The following is a 19,333-nucleotide window of genomic DNA, read 5'->3' as shown; positions in this document are numbered from 1 at the left end:
TGATCAAATCTAAGTTTTAATTAAATACGTCCTACACCAATAAAATTCACTTAATTCTTAACTCTTTTACTATATTTGCTCCCACTTTCTGCTATAAGACTAGCCTGTGTATCCACCCGTTTCAGAAAAAAAAAAAAAAAAAACAACTTGAGTTTGACTTTGTCACATTTCCCCTGAATATATCACTTTTCAGCTCCTGGCATGCCACTTTGTCATCGTGTTCGTTTTATCCAAAAAAAAAACCTCCCCCCTTTTATCTGACTGATGCTTTTGAATTCGTTTTGATCATGTGTCTCTGATATCTAGACTTGGAAAGGTGATTTCATAATAATAATAATAATATGCAGAGATGTACTGTATATAGAATTTTGCGGGCACAGCGAGTCCCTGCCCCACAGAGCTTACAATCTACTGTTTTTACTTTTAATCTTACTGAGCATGCAATGTCTTGTATATAATGAATAACCCTGCTCACTTAATGTAACTATGTATTGGCTCAACGACACTACTGACTCATTTACGAGGATGTGGGGATCATTGTTAGAGAAACAAGCTCACTCAACATTTGATAAGACAACCTTTCTCTTATAAACAAAGGGATTGTAATAAAGAGGCTGGAACACAAACCAATGAAGAGGCGAGCTATTGGTGGAGAGGAGAGAGCGTGATTTTACCTGACAGATCTGTGTACTCCAGCACTCAAGAAGAAATAGAGGAAATACCCCTAGCGATGCTGACCAGGAAATGTCCATGTATTAGAGATGCCTATTGTAGCATATAAATCTCCACAATTTTCCAAACCAAAACAGCTTGTTAAACTCAGGACTCCAAAATCCATACACTGTTCTCCCTTTAAAACACCACTATCTGTAGACTCCCACTAGCCTGCAATAGGTATATATCTTATGTGGTAGTCAAAATGGTTGTATAGGAACTGGATGATCACATAAATGAAGTAACGTATATAATAAAGTTACTCACTGCTGACCATGTGGAGATCCTGGTGCTGTCAGCGTGCTCCTACCAAGTATTTCAGCATGTAATTGGTTGTAGATGGCGGTGCAACTGCTTTTGAAAAACATATGACCAGTACTACAAAAAAGATCTAGGTGCAAAAATGTATTGAAGGCACATTAAAAAACAGTAAGAGAACACTCTTACGCGTTTCGCGTGGTCATCCACGCTTTATCAAAGAGTAAAGTACAAACAACCGATCCATTACTTAAATACCCATAATTCACTCCCTTCACTCGTGACGTATCGACGCTATCATCCAATAGGGAACATCACGCCCCTTCTCTCACGGAGAACTAGTGAAATTCAACCTGATGCCAGCTGGAAAGCATCATGTAGTAATGCAATGTGTGGGGGTAAACTAAACCCTCCTTCTCTGATGACGTATCGGCCCATTTGACCAATGGGAGCGATCGTGTCTCGTCTATCACAGGGAATCATAAACAAACAGCTGATAAAAAAAACACAATATATACGAGAAAGGAAGGGAATTTGGACACACTAAAAAACATAGAACCTAACTGGGGCAGTGCTATGAATTCCTAAAACCCATACATATAAACCCAAATGTAATTCAAAAGCACTGTCCCACATAAAATATCAACCATCATTAAAACACTATCAACCTTATAGTGAAAAATAAAAGAACAATTACTGTAATGTATATCCTCACAATACTTGAACAAAATAATGACTAATACAAAGGGGGATGGGGAAGGGGGGGAAGAGGGGGAGGGTGGGGGGAAGAAAGGAATAGGAATAGTAAAGAATAAAGAATAATTAATTATCATTTAATGCAGAAAATGTTGCAATTCCCAGTCAACATTAATGCCATCTGGGGCCAAGGTAAATCTCTAATAAGGTAAATGGTTCTAATAAACCTAACATGTTCCATCATTCGCTGTTTCAATGGTCTTATTGTTCTCCCTACGTTATTAGAACCAAGGATTTAAAACATCAAGTTTCAAGACACTTTGTGGAATGTCCCCAGGGTGGTCTTGCAAACTTTAGATTCATTGCTATTGAGCACATTGAGATTTTAAAGCGAGGAGGTGACAGAATGAACATCTTAAAGAGAGAGATGTTTTGGGTGTTTTCTTTAGATACCTTGGCCCCAGATGGCATTAATGTTGACTGGGAATTGCAACATTTCCTGCATTAAATGATAATTAATTATTCTTTATTCTTTACTATTCCTTTCCCCCCCATCCCCCCCTCTATCCCTCCCCCCCCTTCCTCTTCAGGGTTCATCTATGTCCCAGTCAATATGTATACACTATGATACTGGAGTCTCTAAAATCCTCAGATGAATAATGTAGTTATGGTTTTTTAGCGTTAATAACACAATTACCATAGTATTACTCCTCTAGGTAAAGACACTTGTGTATATACATATATATTCCTTTATGAATTAATATATTAATAACAAAAATATTGGACATATTTTTGATATAATAATAACAATGATAAAGATCATTTAAAGATATCTAACTTGCATTGGTCTATTATCCTCCACAATGTCTTCACATGATATATACAATGTCCTGTTTATTTATTTAATCAATGATTTATGTTTATGCTTATAATGTGTTTTCAAGTTTTTCTTCTTTTTTGTATTAGTCATTATTTTGTTAAAGTATTGTGAGGATATACATTAAAGTAATTGTTCTTTTATTTTTCACTATGAGGTTGATAGTGTTTTAATGATGGTTGATATTTTATGTGGGACAGTGCTTTTGAATTACATTTGGGTTTATATGTATGGGTTTTAGGAATTCATAGCACTGCCCCAGTTAGGTTATATGTTTTTTAGTGTGTCCAAATTCCCTTCCTTTCTCGTATATATTGTGTTTTTTTTATCAGCTGTTTGTTTATGATTCCCTGTGATAGACGAGATACGATCGCTCTCATTGGTCAAATGGGCCGATACATCATCAGAGAAGGAGGGTTTAGTTTACCTCCATACATTGCATTACTACATGATGCTTTCCAGCTGGCATCAGGTTGAATTTCACTAGTTCTCCGTGAGAGAAGGGGCGTGATGTTCCCTATTGGATGATAGCGTTAATATGTCACGAGTGAAGAGAGGGAATTATGGGTATTTAAGTAATGGATCGGTTGTTTGTACTTTACTCTTTGATAAAGCCTGGGTGACCACACGAAACGCGTAAGAGTGTTCTCTTACTGTTTTTTAATGTGCCTTCAATACATTTTTGCACCTAGATCTTTTTTGCAGTACTGGTCATATGTTTTTCAATAGCAGTTGCACCGCCGTCTACAACCAATTGCATACTCCAGCACTCATGCCTGGTGTTTGGCATCCATCATCTTACCCTCCCCACGCCCCCTACAATTACTGCATGTATGACTCCCCCCTCCTTCCCTCCCTTTCTCTTTTTGTAACCCTACTACCCATGAAAGTTTAATAAAAATCAAGTTAAAAAAAAAAAGAATGCGCTCCGCAGTTGCTGCTTCAACCAAGATTGAATGGTCTTTCCTTGATGACAATCGAATCAGATATACTTAATAAAATAACATTTAATAATGTTATTTGTGACTTTGCCAATAAAACAGACAGAAAGACACGTAGGTAAATAAAATGTTTGTGGCAATATTTGCACATTTTCAATTAAAGTGTTGAATGTTGTTCAATAAAAACACTGTATTTGAATTTAGATGTGACCTTTGTGAGTGGGGCCCCCAATTTACACTTAGCCCATGGCCCCAAAATTTCTTAAAACGGCTCTGCCTTTGCTCATTCAGCCACTCCCTCAATCCCTCCTGTTTCTGCCCGCTTGTTTCTCAATCAGACATATTTGAAGGAAAAAGTGATGGGAAAAAAAACCCCATTATTATCTTCATTTTGCTACGGTGCATCAATGTACCACATTATTTGCTCCTATAGTTGCCCCGTGTGCATCATCTTGAGATTTTGGGAGATATTAGATGGCACATAGATGATAATGAGATGTATTGTATGCCTCATCCCTCCCCACTTCAATCTACTTTAAGTAGTGCAGAAACAATTAACTTGAGTGAGACTTTCGATAGCCTTTTTACCAGTTAGTCCACATTCACATAGCTTCTGCTGCAAACTTGTACATTGCACTGTATTTATTATTTTAATCCTACATGTATGAATTTGTATCCCTGCTTACACACACATATTTATACCATGGTCACTTGCAAGTAATGCCATGGTACCGGTTAATTTCCCTCTACAATTATTACATCATAATAGGTTTGTGTTGAGAACTTCCCTCTATCACTGTTTTAATTCAACTTTGGTACTATAAATGGGCAAATGTGTGGAGGTTCGTTTAAAATATTTCTGTCAGACAAACGACATTTGCTGAATTTTTCTCAGCGAAAATAATGCTCTGTGTCTTTTGTTTTTCACATTTCTATATATTTTCTAATTTTTTCGCAGTGGTTATTTTCAAGCTCCGGTTACTTAACGAATATTCAAGAATGCGAAATGTTCAAATTTTCATAGCAAATCTACATTTGGTACTGGTGTTGCATAGCCCTGCTTTATCAATGGTGTACTTCATTTTGCAAAATGCTAACTGTACCATTGGAGCTATACATGTAAATAAGACAAATGTAATTTCTATTTAAAAAAAAAAAAATTAGGTGATAACTTTTTTATTTGGACTAACAATACACACACACACACACACACACACACACACACACACACACACACACACACACACACACACACACACACACACACACACACACACACGGTTTCTAACACAAAATCATAATTTTGTTGTAATGTTTTTCCCTGCCTCTCTGCTAATTTTACAATATATAGCCTATTCTCCCCCCCCCCCCCCCCTGCACCCACCCCCTTTCACACTACTTGGTCCTATGTCTCACTGTCCCTTTTATCCATTTATTTCCCTCTCTGTTTATTTACTACTCCCTCTGCCATTCCTTCTCTACCTCATCTGTCTTACATTCTTATCTTGGATTTTACATCTGTGCTAAACTCATGGAATCTTTGAACAGTAAGTCAGCATTGCTGATAACTCTCCAAAGCTTGTCATAATATCAATTGTTAGTTCAACTAAACAAGGTATCACCTAATACTGAAGTACTCATTTATTCTGCACTATCGTAACTAGACTCACACAGATATTTCTATGTCATTCATATTTTTAAAAAGATAGAAAATGAGTATTCAGCACATTATATTACTCGACATCAAACTAGTTCTAAACTTGAGTTAACCACAGCCCAACATCTATTGCACAAAACAGATAAAAGAACTTGTAATTGTTCCACCTAATCTATAGCATCATGAGCCTATACAAGAGAAAAGAATCCCTAATATGTGCACTCAACCTGTACTAAAATAAATAATAATATACATTTTAATGATATCTTGTTAATATAAAGAGAGACAAAGAGAACTGAAATATACTTAGTTTAAAACCTAATTGACGTTATGTATCGGACATGGTCCCATCCTGGAGCCCTATAATGACATAATTCGGAATCCCAGAATTATGCATACAAGTAACAGTGATACACAGGTATATATGTTGGTATCTGTGCTCTATATCCTATGTTTATCCTACACTAAGCGTGTGATGAACTAGTAGGTAGCTTGTGCTTGGCAAATAAATGCCAGGAATAAAGGTGCAAACCAATGAAGCCCAAGAGAATTGGTGAAAAGTAAGTACATTTCTATCTATATAATATATACAATACACCTCCGATAAGGGTGTGCAAAAAATGTGCAGTTATTAAGGGCTACCTACAAGTTCCCAGATGATATAGTTAAGAATATCAACATTTGATAGCTGTATAAGGGGCGGCAGTTGTTAAACACCCCCCTATAGAACATCGTCTGATCAGTGCTTGCTGTATAATAATAGCCTGATATATATCCCTGGCGATATACAGGGTGCCAGCTACTAAGTATTACTTGGTCCGAGTGGATAACAGAGTACTCTGACTGACACTAGTGGCTGCCTCAGAGGGCCGACATCTTCGTTTAGCTGGCTATAGTTGTAACTTAGTAATTGTGCATCACTCAAGGGAGACGCCGGTACTCGCCGAAACTAGCGTTTCGGTTGCGTCAATGACATTACAGTATTTGCGTCATCTACACCAGACTCGCGTTTTGTTCCCGTGGGAACTTACTCAAGGGGTGGGCGTTGCCAAGATTCCTCCTGCCTTTTATATACTCCCGGTTCCATGGTGATGATTGCCAGGTTTGACCCGTCTCAGTATTCTAAGTCAGGTACCAGAGCAGGAAGAATGCGACTATGGCCAAATTAAAAGTACAGGTATGATTAAAAATATATTAAACTAAGAGACCATAATACAATCTCTGGGATGAGTGTTTTAGGTAGGATAGAACATACAGCTTAAGGGAGCTGTTACTATATACTTTGAGTCCTCTACGGGGATATTATGTAAGGTGTATTCCTTACTTAAATGTAAGCACATTTGTTGTCACTTCCTTTACAATATGCATTCTGAATTTTAATGATCTTGTGCAGCTAATGTATGCACTGATATGTACTTGAAGTGGAGCTGTTGTTATATAGGTTTTGACAGTCCACATCCATGGTGTAAATTATGCTTACAGTTACAGTATATAGAATAACTAATATTTCTTGAAATGGTGTAACTTTACTAGTATATTTATAGCAGTGATTATGTGTAATACTCATTGCTGTGCTGACTCCCATGTCCATATATCATTATTATGAGCAAGTGTCATATTCATGCAGATACTATTACATGACATGCCTCATGTCCAATAGAATGATCTATCATCTCTGGTCAACAAAATATTAGTCAGCAACACCCTTATTTTTAGATTATCTTTGCATTACCAAGGTAATGTCATACCAATGGTACATCCTTTCTCCCTCATATGTTTCCAGCTTATCAAGAGTTACTCAGTGCTTATGCCGTTTAAATATTTAAGATCTAGACTACTACAAGTAAGTGATCCATAGTGATGCATATTTTTCTATTATGTTTTCTTATTTATTGTTTGTTTTCTAGATTTTAGTAGATTATACATACTGTATTGTGACTATCATGTATTTAATGTTTGCATATTTTCAGACTTTATATTCATTTATTAATTGTTATTAATTGTTATCTGAAGAAATAATATGAATAAATCACTTGGTCTGTGAGTTGTCTACATCTGGGTACACTGATTCCTACTGCAACATAATTGCACCGGAAAAGATCATCTTTAAGGACCGATTTATGAAACTCAAAGTCTCCAAGATATGCTGTGTAGGTGAAGCCTTCATTAAGCCACGAGGTGTTTGGGTCCCTAAAGTATAAATCCACTTAGCTTTAGATTTCAAAAGGATATTATCCAAATCTCCTCGTCTAATACCGAGGGGGATATGATCAATACCTTGGAAGCTCATGTATGATGTATCTCCTTTATGTACAAGGTTAACATGTCTGGATACCGGAGTATCCGGTTTATTTCTGATGGTACCAATGTGCTCAAGAATGCACCTCCTAAGCTGTCTTGTGGTCTTTCCCACGTATTTAATTCCACATTTACACGTAGCCAGATACACCACTCCTATTGTTTTACAATTAATACATTTATTAATTGCAAACTTTTGACTTCCATCCCAGATCCAAAACTCTTTTGAAGGATTCATATATTGACATCCTTTACAGGACCCACAGGCATATGTCCCCGTTGTCTTACAATGAAGCCAGGTCTCGTCGGGTTGCTTTATCATGGCTATGACCCAGGCGGTCGGATAAATTCTTCGGCCATCTGTACGGAATCGAGGCCATTGGATTCAGAGTCTTACTCAGATCTTCATTGTCTAAAAGAATGTGCCAATGACGATTTAGCACATCACAGACACTGTGCCATTGCTTGTTATATGTACCTATTATCCTAATAGGTTGTTTATTGGGTTTGATGTTGGTATTCCCGTATAGCAAGTTGTTTGATCCTTGCTTCTAGCTCTCTTATAAGCCGTATCAATACATGTTTTGCTATAGCCACGATTTAGAAATTTCAGTCTCATGATGTTTGCCTGTTCTTCAATTAGAGAATCGTTAGAGCAATTTCTCTTAGCTCTTAAAAACTGGCCTGTGGGTATCCCCTGTATAAGGGCTCTGGGGTGGTGACTTGAAGCTAAGAGTAAATTATTTGTTGCCGTAAGTCTTGTGTGTACGATTGTTGTTAACATTCCTTCACTGTTCTTAGTGATTTCCAGATATAAAAAAGTTATTTTGTCTGGATTTATCTCACTAGTTAATTTCAAATTGTGGTAATTTTCATTGAGTATATTGACAAACTCATGAAATTCTTCTACCGTGCTGTTACAAAGAACAATCATATCGTCAATATATCTTGACCACAACTCGATGAGTTGGGTATACTTGAACATTTCATACACAAATACTTTACATTCTTCCCTCCATCCCAGGTAGATATTCGCGTATGTTGGAGCTCATGTTGTTCCCATGGCCGTCCCGTGTAGTTGATGGTAAACTTTACTTTGTGTGACCCACCCTCACCCATCACAAATTCTTTATGGTTACTCAGATCAACGCTTCTGGCCCTCAGAAAATGTTTTACTGATGTTATTCCTGTCTTATGTTGTATACTCGTAAACAAAGTCTCGACATCCAATGATGCTAGTAGAGAAGTTGATGATACATATACTCCGTCAAGTTTTTTTAGGATGTCTGTAGTGTCCTTTGCATACGAAAGTAAGTTGGTAACGAATGGTCTGAGTATTGAGTCCAAAAAAGTGCTAGCATAATCACTGAGTTTTCTGGGATTTTATGTAATTTAGGTATTGAATAAAACGTTGCTGTTTTAGGATGTTTCACCATAATGTAATCATATTCTTTTTTGTGAGATCACTATTATTCAGGCCGTGTTGTAATATTGACCGAAGAATTTTACAATAAGCAATAGTGGGGTTAGTAGGTAAAACTTAATAATCTAAATCCCCAAGGAGTCTCACATTTTCTTGTACCGTGTATATGATTTTTCTTCAAGGAGGACAATATTCCCTCCCTTGTCTGAGGGTTTTTATTATCACTCCCTGTAAATCGGATAGTCCTTTAATGCTTGTCTGTCACCATAGTTCATATTACTACACCCGCCTGTCTTAGGTAAGGACTCAAGATCTTTAGTAACCAAATTTTAAGAACGTGAATTGTCAAAACCTATATAACAACAGCTCCACTTCAAGTACATATCAGTGCATACATTAGCTGCACAAGATCATTAAAATTCAGAATGCATATTGTAAAGGAAGTGACAACAAATGTGCTTACATTTAAGTAAGGAATGCACCATATATATTATCCCGTAGGGAACTCAAAGTATATAGTAACAGCTCCCTTAAGCTGTATGTTCTATCCTACGTAAAATACGCATCCCAGAGATCATATTATGGTCTCTTAGGTTAATATATTTTTAAACATAGTTGTACTTTTAATTTGGCCATAGACGCATTCTTCCTGCTCCGGTACCTGACTTAGAATACTGAGACGGGTCAACCATGGTATATAAAAGGCAGGAGGAATCTTGGCAACGCCCACCCCCGAAGAAGTTCCCATGGGAAAGAAACGTGCGTCGGGTGTAGATGACGCGAATACTGTGACGTCATTGACGCGACCGAAATGCGAGGTTTCGGCGAGTATCGGCGTCTCCCTCGAGTGATGCACAATTACTAAGTTACAACTATAGCCAGCTAAACGAAGATGTCGGCCCTCTGAGGCAGCCACTAGTGTCAGTCAGAGTACTCTATTATCCACTCGGACCAAGTAGTACTTTGTAGCTGGCACCCTGTATATCGCCAGGGATATATATCAGGCTATTATTATACAGCAAGAACTGATCAGACGATGTTCTATAGGGGGGTGTTTAACAACTGCCGCCCCTTATACAGCTATCAAATGTTGATATTCTTAACCATACCATATGGGAACTTGTAGGTAGCCTTTAATAACTGCACATTTTTTACTCACCCTTATCGGAGGTGTATTGTATATATTATATAGATAGAAATGTACTTACTTTTCACCAATTCTCTTGGGCTTAGTTGGTTTGCACCTTTATTCCTGGCGTTTATTTGCCAAGCACAAGCTACCTACTAGTTCATCACACGCTTAGTGTAGGATAAACATAGGATATAGAGCACAGATACCAACATATATACCTGTGTATCACTGTTACTTGTATGCATAATTCTGGGATTCCGAATTATGTCATTATAAGGATCCAAGATAGGACCCTGTCCGATACATAACGTCAATTAGGTTTTAGCTAAGTATATTTCATGTCTCTTTGTCTCTCTTTTGATTAACATGATATAATTAAAATGTATATTATTATTTATTTTAGTAGAGGTTGAGTGCACATATTAGGGATTCTTTTCTCTTGTATATGCTCATAGTCCACCTTCCCTAGGCACCCCACTAGTACGTGTTTATAGAGTACATTATATTGGCAGAGCGGAGGCCTTCCTCTGTGTTCCAATCTGTAGCATCTCCTGGAATCTAGGACTGCATCTCCCTTTGCTGGTGAACCTCTTAGTACTCTTTGGTCCACATGCTAAATTTCTTTGATGCTTTCAGTGGTGTTGGGTGATTTGTTTTGATATCTGGTCGTATCTGCCTCATGTAATTTGTAAACTTGTTATCTTATGGAAACTTTGAAAGAGAAGGAAATATGGATGAACTTAATAAAGTCTTGCATGAGTATCCTGATCAAGTTCCACACTGAAGTTGATTACATTTTCAGCATTTGTAAGAGGATTGTATATAAATAATGTGTTAATATCTCAATAATATAGGTCAGTGATTTTCAACCGGGGCCCCGCAGAACACCGGCATTCCACGAGCACCCCTCAGGGGTTCTGCAGCCCCCTGGCGGAAGGGGGAAAGCTGGAACAACACTCCCATGCTGTCCCAGGCCAGGCGGTGCAGCAGCACACCACATAGCAGTGACCCGTGGCTCCCAAACTCAGCAGCAGCCGCCCAGTCACTGCGATCCTTCCTCTCCCTGTCGGAAGTCGAGTCAAATTCCAGATGACATGAGGGGGAGGAAGGATCTGCTCTCTATATCAGCAGGGGGGAGAAAGGGAGTGTGTGTGTGTGTGTGTTTGTGTGTAAGTGAGACAGGGAGAGTAAGTGTGTGTAAGTGAGAGGGGGAGTATGTGTGTAAGTGAAAGGGGGACTGTGTGTGTGTGTGTGTGTGTGTGTGTGTGTGTGTCAGCGCGCAGGTGAGGGGGGAGAGAGATGGGCGGCGACAGGGGCGAGGGTTGGGGTTCCCCAGAATTTCACAATCGAATTCTGGGGTTCCCTGACCAACAAAAGGTTGAATACTACAAATATAGGTCAAGGCATATTATACAATTAACCACTGGTGGCTGTGTGCATTGAACCAAAGCAACCCAGATATTGAAATAAAATCCCAAGCTTCTCAGCATTCATATTTAACTGCCTTCAATATCCTTGTACCATAAAGCAGAATGTTTTATGGCAAAATATATTCACAACAGAACTAAATCAAGGAGAAATAATAATAATGTAGCTTGTAGTATCTTACCTAATAAGCTTGCCCTAAAGTAGAGCACAGGAGCCTGGTAACTGATGGAGTACAAGACGTGGTACTCATAGTGAATCGCTTCTGCATCTAGAGCAACCCTGGCAGCAAGAGCGTCATCCACATCTTCCTCATGAATAGCCTAAAAAACAAACAGATGCACCAACTAATGAAATGTCGTAAGATTTGCATCAGTGAGAGATATTTTCTCCACAGTTCAATAGGTCAAACAATGCAGGGGCACACCTGTTAAAGCAGCAGTGCCACTTACTCCGAACCTTAATCAGCTTGGTTAATTCTATTGGGTAACCAATGTGGAGGAAACTAAAACATTCCTACTCCTAGCACATACTTAGGGTAGAGATGAATTCACTTCAACTGCCTAACTCAGGAATCTTTCTTGGATACTGTGATGAAAGAACATGATCCCTACATTTTTTTAAACCAAACGTCACTTTCTGTCAACTTAAGTTTTAAGAATTTGGTAGTTTTGCACAAGTGGTTTTCCCCATTCCTCCAGTTCAGCTCCGTAGAGCAAAAGGGGGAAGAGGATAAAGCTGCACCCAAAGCATTGTTAAGGGTCCAGGCAAAGCAGTATGCCTCTCTAACAGAGTACATTACGTAATTAGCCCTGCTATATTATGTTTTCCACATAAAAAGAAGCTTTCAAAAGCCTTGGTTTCTAGACCACGTGAGTAACAAGCGCCAAAATATCATCAATGACATTTGCCTAATTACAGGTGTTGACACTTACTTTCTTACATATGCAGCAGACGTTATTCGAACATATCACGCGTTGAATACCTCGGAATACCCATGTCATGGCGCGTCATTACCGCGTGTTGACTCGTGTTTTATCGAGTGCAGAAAATTGCATTTTAGTGTTCTAGTTTTTAAACACCTGCAAATTGACACAGTAGTGTACTGTATACATTACAATTCATTAATTTCTGCCCCGGAAACGCGGAAATGCGAAGAATTGCACTCAAAGAAATCGGGATCCATGAAATTCAAACAAATCAACCGCGTGATTGGCCGCGTGGAGTACAGCAGCGCACACGAAAACGGCTCCGTGATATGTTCGAATAATGGCCGCTGCATCTGTAGGTGCAACCCTCCTTTTACCTGGGTCTAAAGGAGGTTACATCAGATTCTACTATATACATAGGCACTGCTCAGTCTCTCAGGCCTTTGCAGAGTGCTTGGAAAGTGCAGGCTAGCTGTGGATACTTGAATATAACAACTGGAATTGCAATAGGAATCTTCCATTTCAAACATACTCCGGAGTTACTATGCCGAGAACTCCTGTCAAGAGCATGCTTCCTCCTTTTCAATAGTGAGGACAATCTTGGACCCTTACTACTGGCACTTAATGAGCCCATTTCTAACTGAAAACATTCAACGGTAACAAGACACATCTTTATACACTTAGCTGTACAGAAAAATCTATTTACAGGACTCATGTGGAGGACCCCAGTCAGAAACCTGAAGAACCTGCTTCTAGAACATAGGATGGAATGATATATACACCATGTATACTCTCTATAGTCACTGGTCACAAGACATACAAGGGAGTGGCAATCACTTCTGTATAGTCATCCTACATCACATGATGGGGAGGAGAGTAACCTGAGTGAGCCCACACAGTTGACCCATTAACTGAAATATTATACAGTTACATAGGATTACCACCTGCCCTTGATTACCCTGCAATGTCCCTTACAATATATTTTTTAATTGATTGGTCTTTTACATCATTAAACCCTATCTAATCCTTAGGCATCAACATTTTCAAAACAGAAAAATAGGACACGCTAAAATAATATGAGATATTGAGAGATATGCAAAAAATTAAAAGATATAACTGGTGCAGGTAGGACAGAGGTAACAAAAAAACCTCTAACACAATATAATCCCAAAAATAAAAATAGTCCACAGCTGCAATGTATAAAAAAGTGAAAAACCTCAGTTTATTATGCAATTTTTTTTTAGACACCAGGAAATATTATAGCAAACAGCAACGTTTCAGATCGCTATGATCCTTTCTCAAGTCGTAATAAAAATGTCAGGATGATCAGTAGCTACGTAGTTAACAACAATGGCCAAACTTTAGTGTGTGCCAGTGCTACTTTATGTAAAACCTCTCTCTATTTGGTGTAATTAAAAAAAATATCACTTCTTTAGCTAATCAAATTAGAACACTACTTCTCCACTTTTCTTTTGCACTGTGACACCTAAAGCTGATTTACTTGACTCCCTTAATCATATTCACACTGTACTACTTTGTGTTAGAGGAACTTGCAACTTTCATTTTGGTATCACTTGTTTTTCTTACAATTGTTTTGATTACTTTTTTTCTAAATTCTCAAGATTTTTTTATTCTGGCTTCCTCAGATATGATGTTTCCTTCATATTCTTCTTCTCTTGTTGAATAACATTTTATGACACCCCAGGTGAGGGCCATTAAATTAGAAATGTACTGATCAGCAAACACTTTTAATGATATTTGAAGTACTGTAACCACAAAAACCTCCTGTCACGTACGGCACACCTGAGAGCACGTGACCTGCATACGGGACAAGGGCTAATACTCCACTCGCAAGCGGCCCCACTTTTCATCTCCGCAGAGGTCCCTGAAATGGACAATATTTCCTCTACAGGACAAGGGTTAATACACAACTCACAGTTAATACACACGGCTGCTCTAGCCAACTCACCTTTCTCCTCCGCAAGGTACATCCAATTAGTTCATATTAACCCCTTACTCAATTGCAATCATATCTATACACTTCCACCACCCGGCAAATGCCAATAAGATGTCAAATTTATATTTGCCAGAGCCCCATGTCCCTGTCTATTATAGAAAAAAACATGCACTTTAACACACAAAAATCTGTTGTAGCAAAATGTGCCCGAAAACATAAATACTCTCTCCAGAGCGTGCAACAGCTCATTCAGAGCCCAAAGCATTACTTATTAAATCTTTTAATATATATAAAAATACAGTGCTTAAGTTACAGAAAAAAGGATTACAAGAACATACAGTACAATTACAAAAAATGCAGAAGTTTCTCAAAATAAAAGGATAAAACATTAAATAGAAATCCCTATACAGTACACTACCCAAATGTTATAGGTTTTCTCCCAGAGAGGTCACTGGTGCAGGAGATGAGATATCCCATTTGGTCCCAAATACACCTTTGTTGAAATCATAATCTTTTCCCAGACATAAATATTATTTTTCCCCCCATGGAAACCACATAAGACCCCCCCCTGTCATAAATCGTCTGTGAGATTTACAGTTTTACGACAGAGTAAAAGAAAAACCTTTACAACCGGCATTTTAAAACGTTGCCTCAGTAGATACATACTCCTAATTTCACTTCTGTAATACTTACACACGTGCGCTACAGTAATACAGTCATGCACCCATAGCAGACGTGACAAGACTAAACATGACCATCTTATCCCTAAACCAGAGCGACAAATGAATGTCTGTCCCCCAGTACCTGTTAAATATGCAGAATGAGATGTCAGAACATGCCATTCTGTGACGCGATTACATATTTGTAACTCTTATTATGCAGAGGAGATGACAAGACGTTCTCATTTTTAATAAACACACTCTTAAATACTTTCTTAGCCATGCCCCATAAACCCTGCAGAGAATGCCTTTTAAGCTATCACTAAAAAATCATCAACCCAATATATATTGTATTTTAAATTCAAACTGTAGCTCATTAACCCCATAAAGCACCAGATTGATCAAATTACATAATATCTCATGATATCATGACACCTCCATATTTGTGCAAGATATTATTTACCAGTGAATACCATGAGTTTTGAATGCGAATAAGCACAAACCAGTGTGCAGAGTCTCTGTGGAGATATTAGCATTTGTAAATGTGACTTGAAATCAGGAACCAATTTTGCCGGAATAGAAATTTTTAAAAATCATTCCCCTACTGTACAATTAAAACAGACGATGCTAAACAGAACTTGAGAATGCACTGTAATAACATCACATGTAACCATACAATATTGTTAACATTTTTAGTGAACTTCCATCTATCCATCCAGCTGTTGCAATGTTTGCTTTTAAGTTTTAATCCCTGCTGCTGTTTTTTTCTTATCCACCATTTTTGACAGGATAGGAACCTGGCATTCCACAGAGATAAATCGCACTATTTTCATCTCCAGGGAAAAAATGGGGGAGTGCTACTTTATGCCTACAGACATTAACAGTTCAAGAGAAGCGAGGTAGAGAGTGTATGGCAGAAAGGTGGTATTCATACAAAAATGCTACAGTATTTATCCTCTATAAATATAATTTATGTAACCTTCTTTATAAAATTGTAGAATCTCTATTATCTAAAGTGACCGGACTTGTCTACATATCAGACCACCAATATGTGGAACAAGTAGTAATCTATTTCCTGGTTATTGTAATTATATATTGACAACTAACGTCTATCAAACCTTCACATTTGGATTTCTTTCTAGACATTTTCCAGTAGGTATTTTAAACCCTCATCTATCTAATCAGCTGAGAAATATATATAATTGACAATTCATTAATAATTAAAACATATACAGAGTCCCACAGGATCCAGTATATATATTACTAGGAAAACCAATGGCCAATTATAACAAAAAAGAAACTAAAGTTGTTTCCCAAATTTTAAACGCGACTAGGTGCACAATCACCAAGAATTGGAAACAATCGCCCCCCCCACCCCCCCATCTTTAAACCAAAACAACAATAAAATCTGGCATATAGTTCTCATATCTCAGTTTACCTGAACGGTTGCACTTCACAATTTTCGGAGATGTGGGCTCCTTGGTTTCGATATGCAGGTATATCCCCATACTTAGATTAGAATATTCTGAACAGAGTGATCTATGTTGTATTTAACCAATTGCACACTATGTTATATTGTTTCAAATGTTGTCCCCTTCACCCTTCCCCTAATCCCCTCCCTTTCTATTGTGGTATCAGCAGATTATATGTAATACTGTATCATTGTATTCCCCCCCCCTTTTCTTTTTTGAGAAAAAGATCAATAAAAATGTAATTTAAAAAAAAAACATATACAGTATGTATATGCAATATACAGTAATGTCTGACAAAGAACACAAGTACATTCATATGTCTCAAACAGACCCCCCAAACCTGCCGTGCCACATAATCACACAACATATTGCTTCCACTGCAGCCAGAGACTCTGGGTAATGACATAAAAATGAACACTTATATTAACACACAGTCCATAAAGGGACATATGAAAAGAAACCAGCAAATATATGTAGCGTTTTTATCAACAAAATCAGTTCAGCTATTAGTTACATATAGTAAGTACTGTAGGTTGACAAAAAGACATGTTTATCCAGTTCAACCTATGCTAAATTTTGTTGGCCGAGATACTCATCCTATACTTGTGTTTATATCAATTCAGAGAGGAAAAAAAAAAACCCACAGTGAAACATTATCTAATTATGAGGCCTATGTTGGTAGCCTTGATAATAAAATAAAAAAATTATAATTGCAGTGCCGTTTACACCGCCAGTTTTGACAGCGTTGCTATCACAGGTATTCAGAAAGCTCCGAATACCTGTGATAGCAAAATGTGCAAAACTGGCGAGTAGCCAGAGACATGATGCTCGCCTCTCTCGAAAGGGCTCACCCGGCGATGTGTATTAATGTGGCCTGTGCATATCTCACCAGCGATTGCAAGATTTTAACTCTAATGTGTATTGTAGCAGTGTGTCTCCGAAGCAGAACCACGTTGATTTAAGGTCTGGGGACGCCCTGCTTCCCGAGATACAGGCCCCGGTATGGGGTGCTGGTATCCCCTATGCATTTAAATGTCTCGCATCACGTTACCGTGGGATTTAAATGCATAGTAGATACAGGCCTCGTTATAGGGTGCCAGTATCTCAGGAAGCAGGGGGTCCCCCGGACCTCAAATTAACACGGTTCTGCTCCAGAGACCCCGTGCTACAATACACTAATATTAAAACCCAAATATCCACTAAGGTAATGAAGCTGCTTTAATGTCATTTGTATTAATATTGTGCGGGAGCAGTGGGTCTCCTGAGATGAACCGCATTGATTTCAGCCTTGGGGAGCCCCTGCTTCCCGAGTTACAGGCCCTGGTATGGGGTGCCAGTATCTCTTCCATTATTTAAATCCCTCTGTCACGTGACATGATGATTTAAAAATGCCCCCACATAAAAACATTAAAAAACTTTCTGCACATGATTGATGCCCGAGGTCAGAGGAGAGAGTCTCCAGGTGGTCCCCACAGGTGTCCGAGGGGCCTCCAGGTGGTCCCCGCTGGTGTCACTGGGTGGTTCCCGTGGGTGTCTGGGGGCCTCACGGGTGTCTGGTGGTCCTCAGGTGATTCCCGTGGGTGTCTAGGGGACCCTTGGGGGTCCTTGGGTGGTCCCGCGCGGGTGTCCCCTCTGGCCAGCGGTATCAATCAATTACCAATGGCAACGGAGACATGGACCTGGAGTATGCTGATGAGGACACCCGTCATGATGGCAGGGGTAAGTTGAATGTTTTATTTACTTTATGCTGGCTGGCTAACGTTTGATTTTAAAATACTGTACAAGCAAAGTGTTCTGTTCAGGATTGTATTATATTCAAGGAAAACTCTTCAAGAAAAAGAAAATACACAATACAATGCAGAAAACAGCCAACCATAGGAAATGACATTGTAAATGGAGGTAAGGATTACAGGAAGTTTATAAAATGGTTTCTACGAAGAAATAACGTATTCGAGTAGTCATTGATACTGGGAAGTCACAATGAGATTGTGATTTGACCAAGATCTGTAAGCAGCCCAGGAAAACGCTGAACCAACTTGCTTGTGTATTGAAAACAAACACCTACTACTCAATCCTCCAATATCACTGCATAACACCGGTTGTAATAAGCAGTTGAACTAAAGTACAGCATACATTCTCAGGTCATGAATAGAGGTGGTGTTTGATCCCTTCATTGACTAATTCAGTGAATGCTGAATTTTTATAATATAAATGTGCATTTTTAAATATATTTTAAATATAACTGGTTGAAGGATAGACAACAGAGAGTTGTAGTAAATGGAACTTTTTCAGGTTAGGCTAAAGTTGTGAGTGGAGTACCTCAAGGATTGGTACCGGGGCCACTGCTTTTTAACTTGTTTATTAATGGGCTTGAGGTTGGCATAGAGAACAATGTTTCCATCTTTGCTGACTCTAAATTGTGTAATGTAGTAGAATAAGAGCAGGATGTAATTTCTCTCCAGAAGGACTTGCATAGACTGGAAGGCAGGTAAATTTCAGGTGAGGTTTAATACAAATAAATGCAAGGTTATGCATTTGAAAAACAAGAACAAACAGGCGACTTACAAATTAAATGGGGATAAATGACGAGAATTCTTGATGGAGAGGGATTTAGGAGTGCTTGTAGACAGCAGGCTTAAAAATAGTGCCCAAAGTCATGCAGTAGCTGCAAAGGCAAACAAGATCTTAACTTGCATTAAACAGGGAATGGATAGAAGGGAAGTAAACATAAATATACCCATCTATAAAACATTAGTAAGACTACACCTTGAATATGGAGTACAGTGTGAGGCACCACTCCATAAAAAGACATTATAGAACAAGAAAAAGTGCAGAGAAGAGCCACCAAATTACTAAAGGGGATGGATAATTTGATTTATGAGGAGAGGCTAGCTA

General features: G+C 38.4%; 1 protein-coding gene across 1 annotated transcript in view; it reads right to left on the bottom strand.

The window, feature by feature from the left end:
* Positions 1-19,333, bottom strand: part of ATG10 (autophagy related 10) — a 245,121-nt gene that overhangs the window by 113,196 nt on the left and 112,592 nt on the right. Inside the window, exon 4 of the mRNA XM_075592477.1 lies at positions 11,606-11,744. Coding sequence (XP_075448592.1) covers positions 11,606-11,744 — 139 coding nt within the window. The remainder of the gene's footprint in view (positions 1-11,605; positions 11,745-19,333) is intronic.

The sequence above is a fragment of the Ascaphus truei genome, chromosome 1 (assembly GCF_040206685.1).
Source record: "Ascaphus truei isolate aAscTru1 chromosome 1, aAscTru1.hap1, whole genome shotgun sequence".
In the NCBI taxonomy this organism is placed as follows: Eukaryota; Metazoa; Chordata; class Amphibia; order Anura; family Ascaphidae; genus Ascaphus; species Ascaphus truei.
The sequence above is the reverse complement of the archived record's forward strand: the minus strand, read 5'-3'. Positions and strand labels throughout refer to the sequence as shown.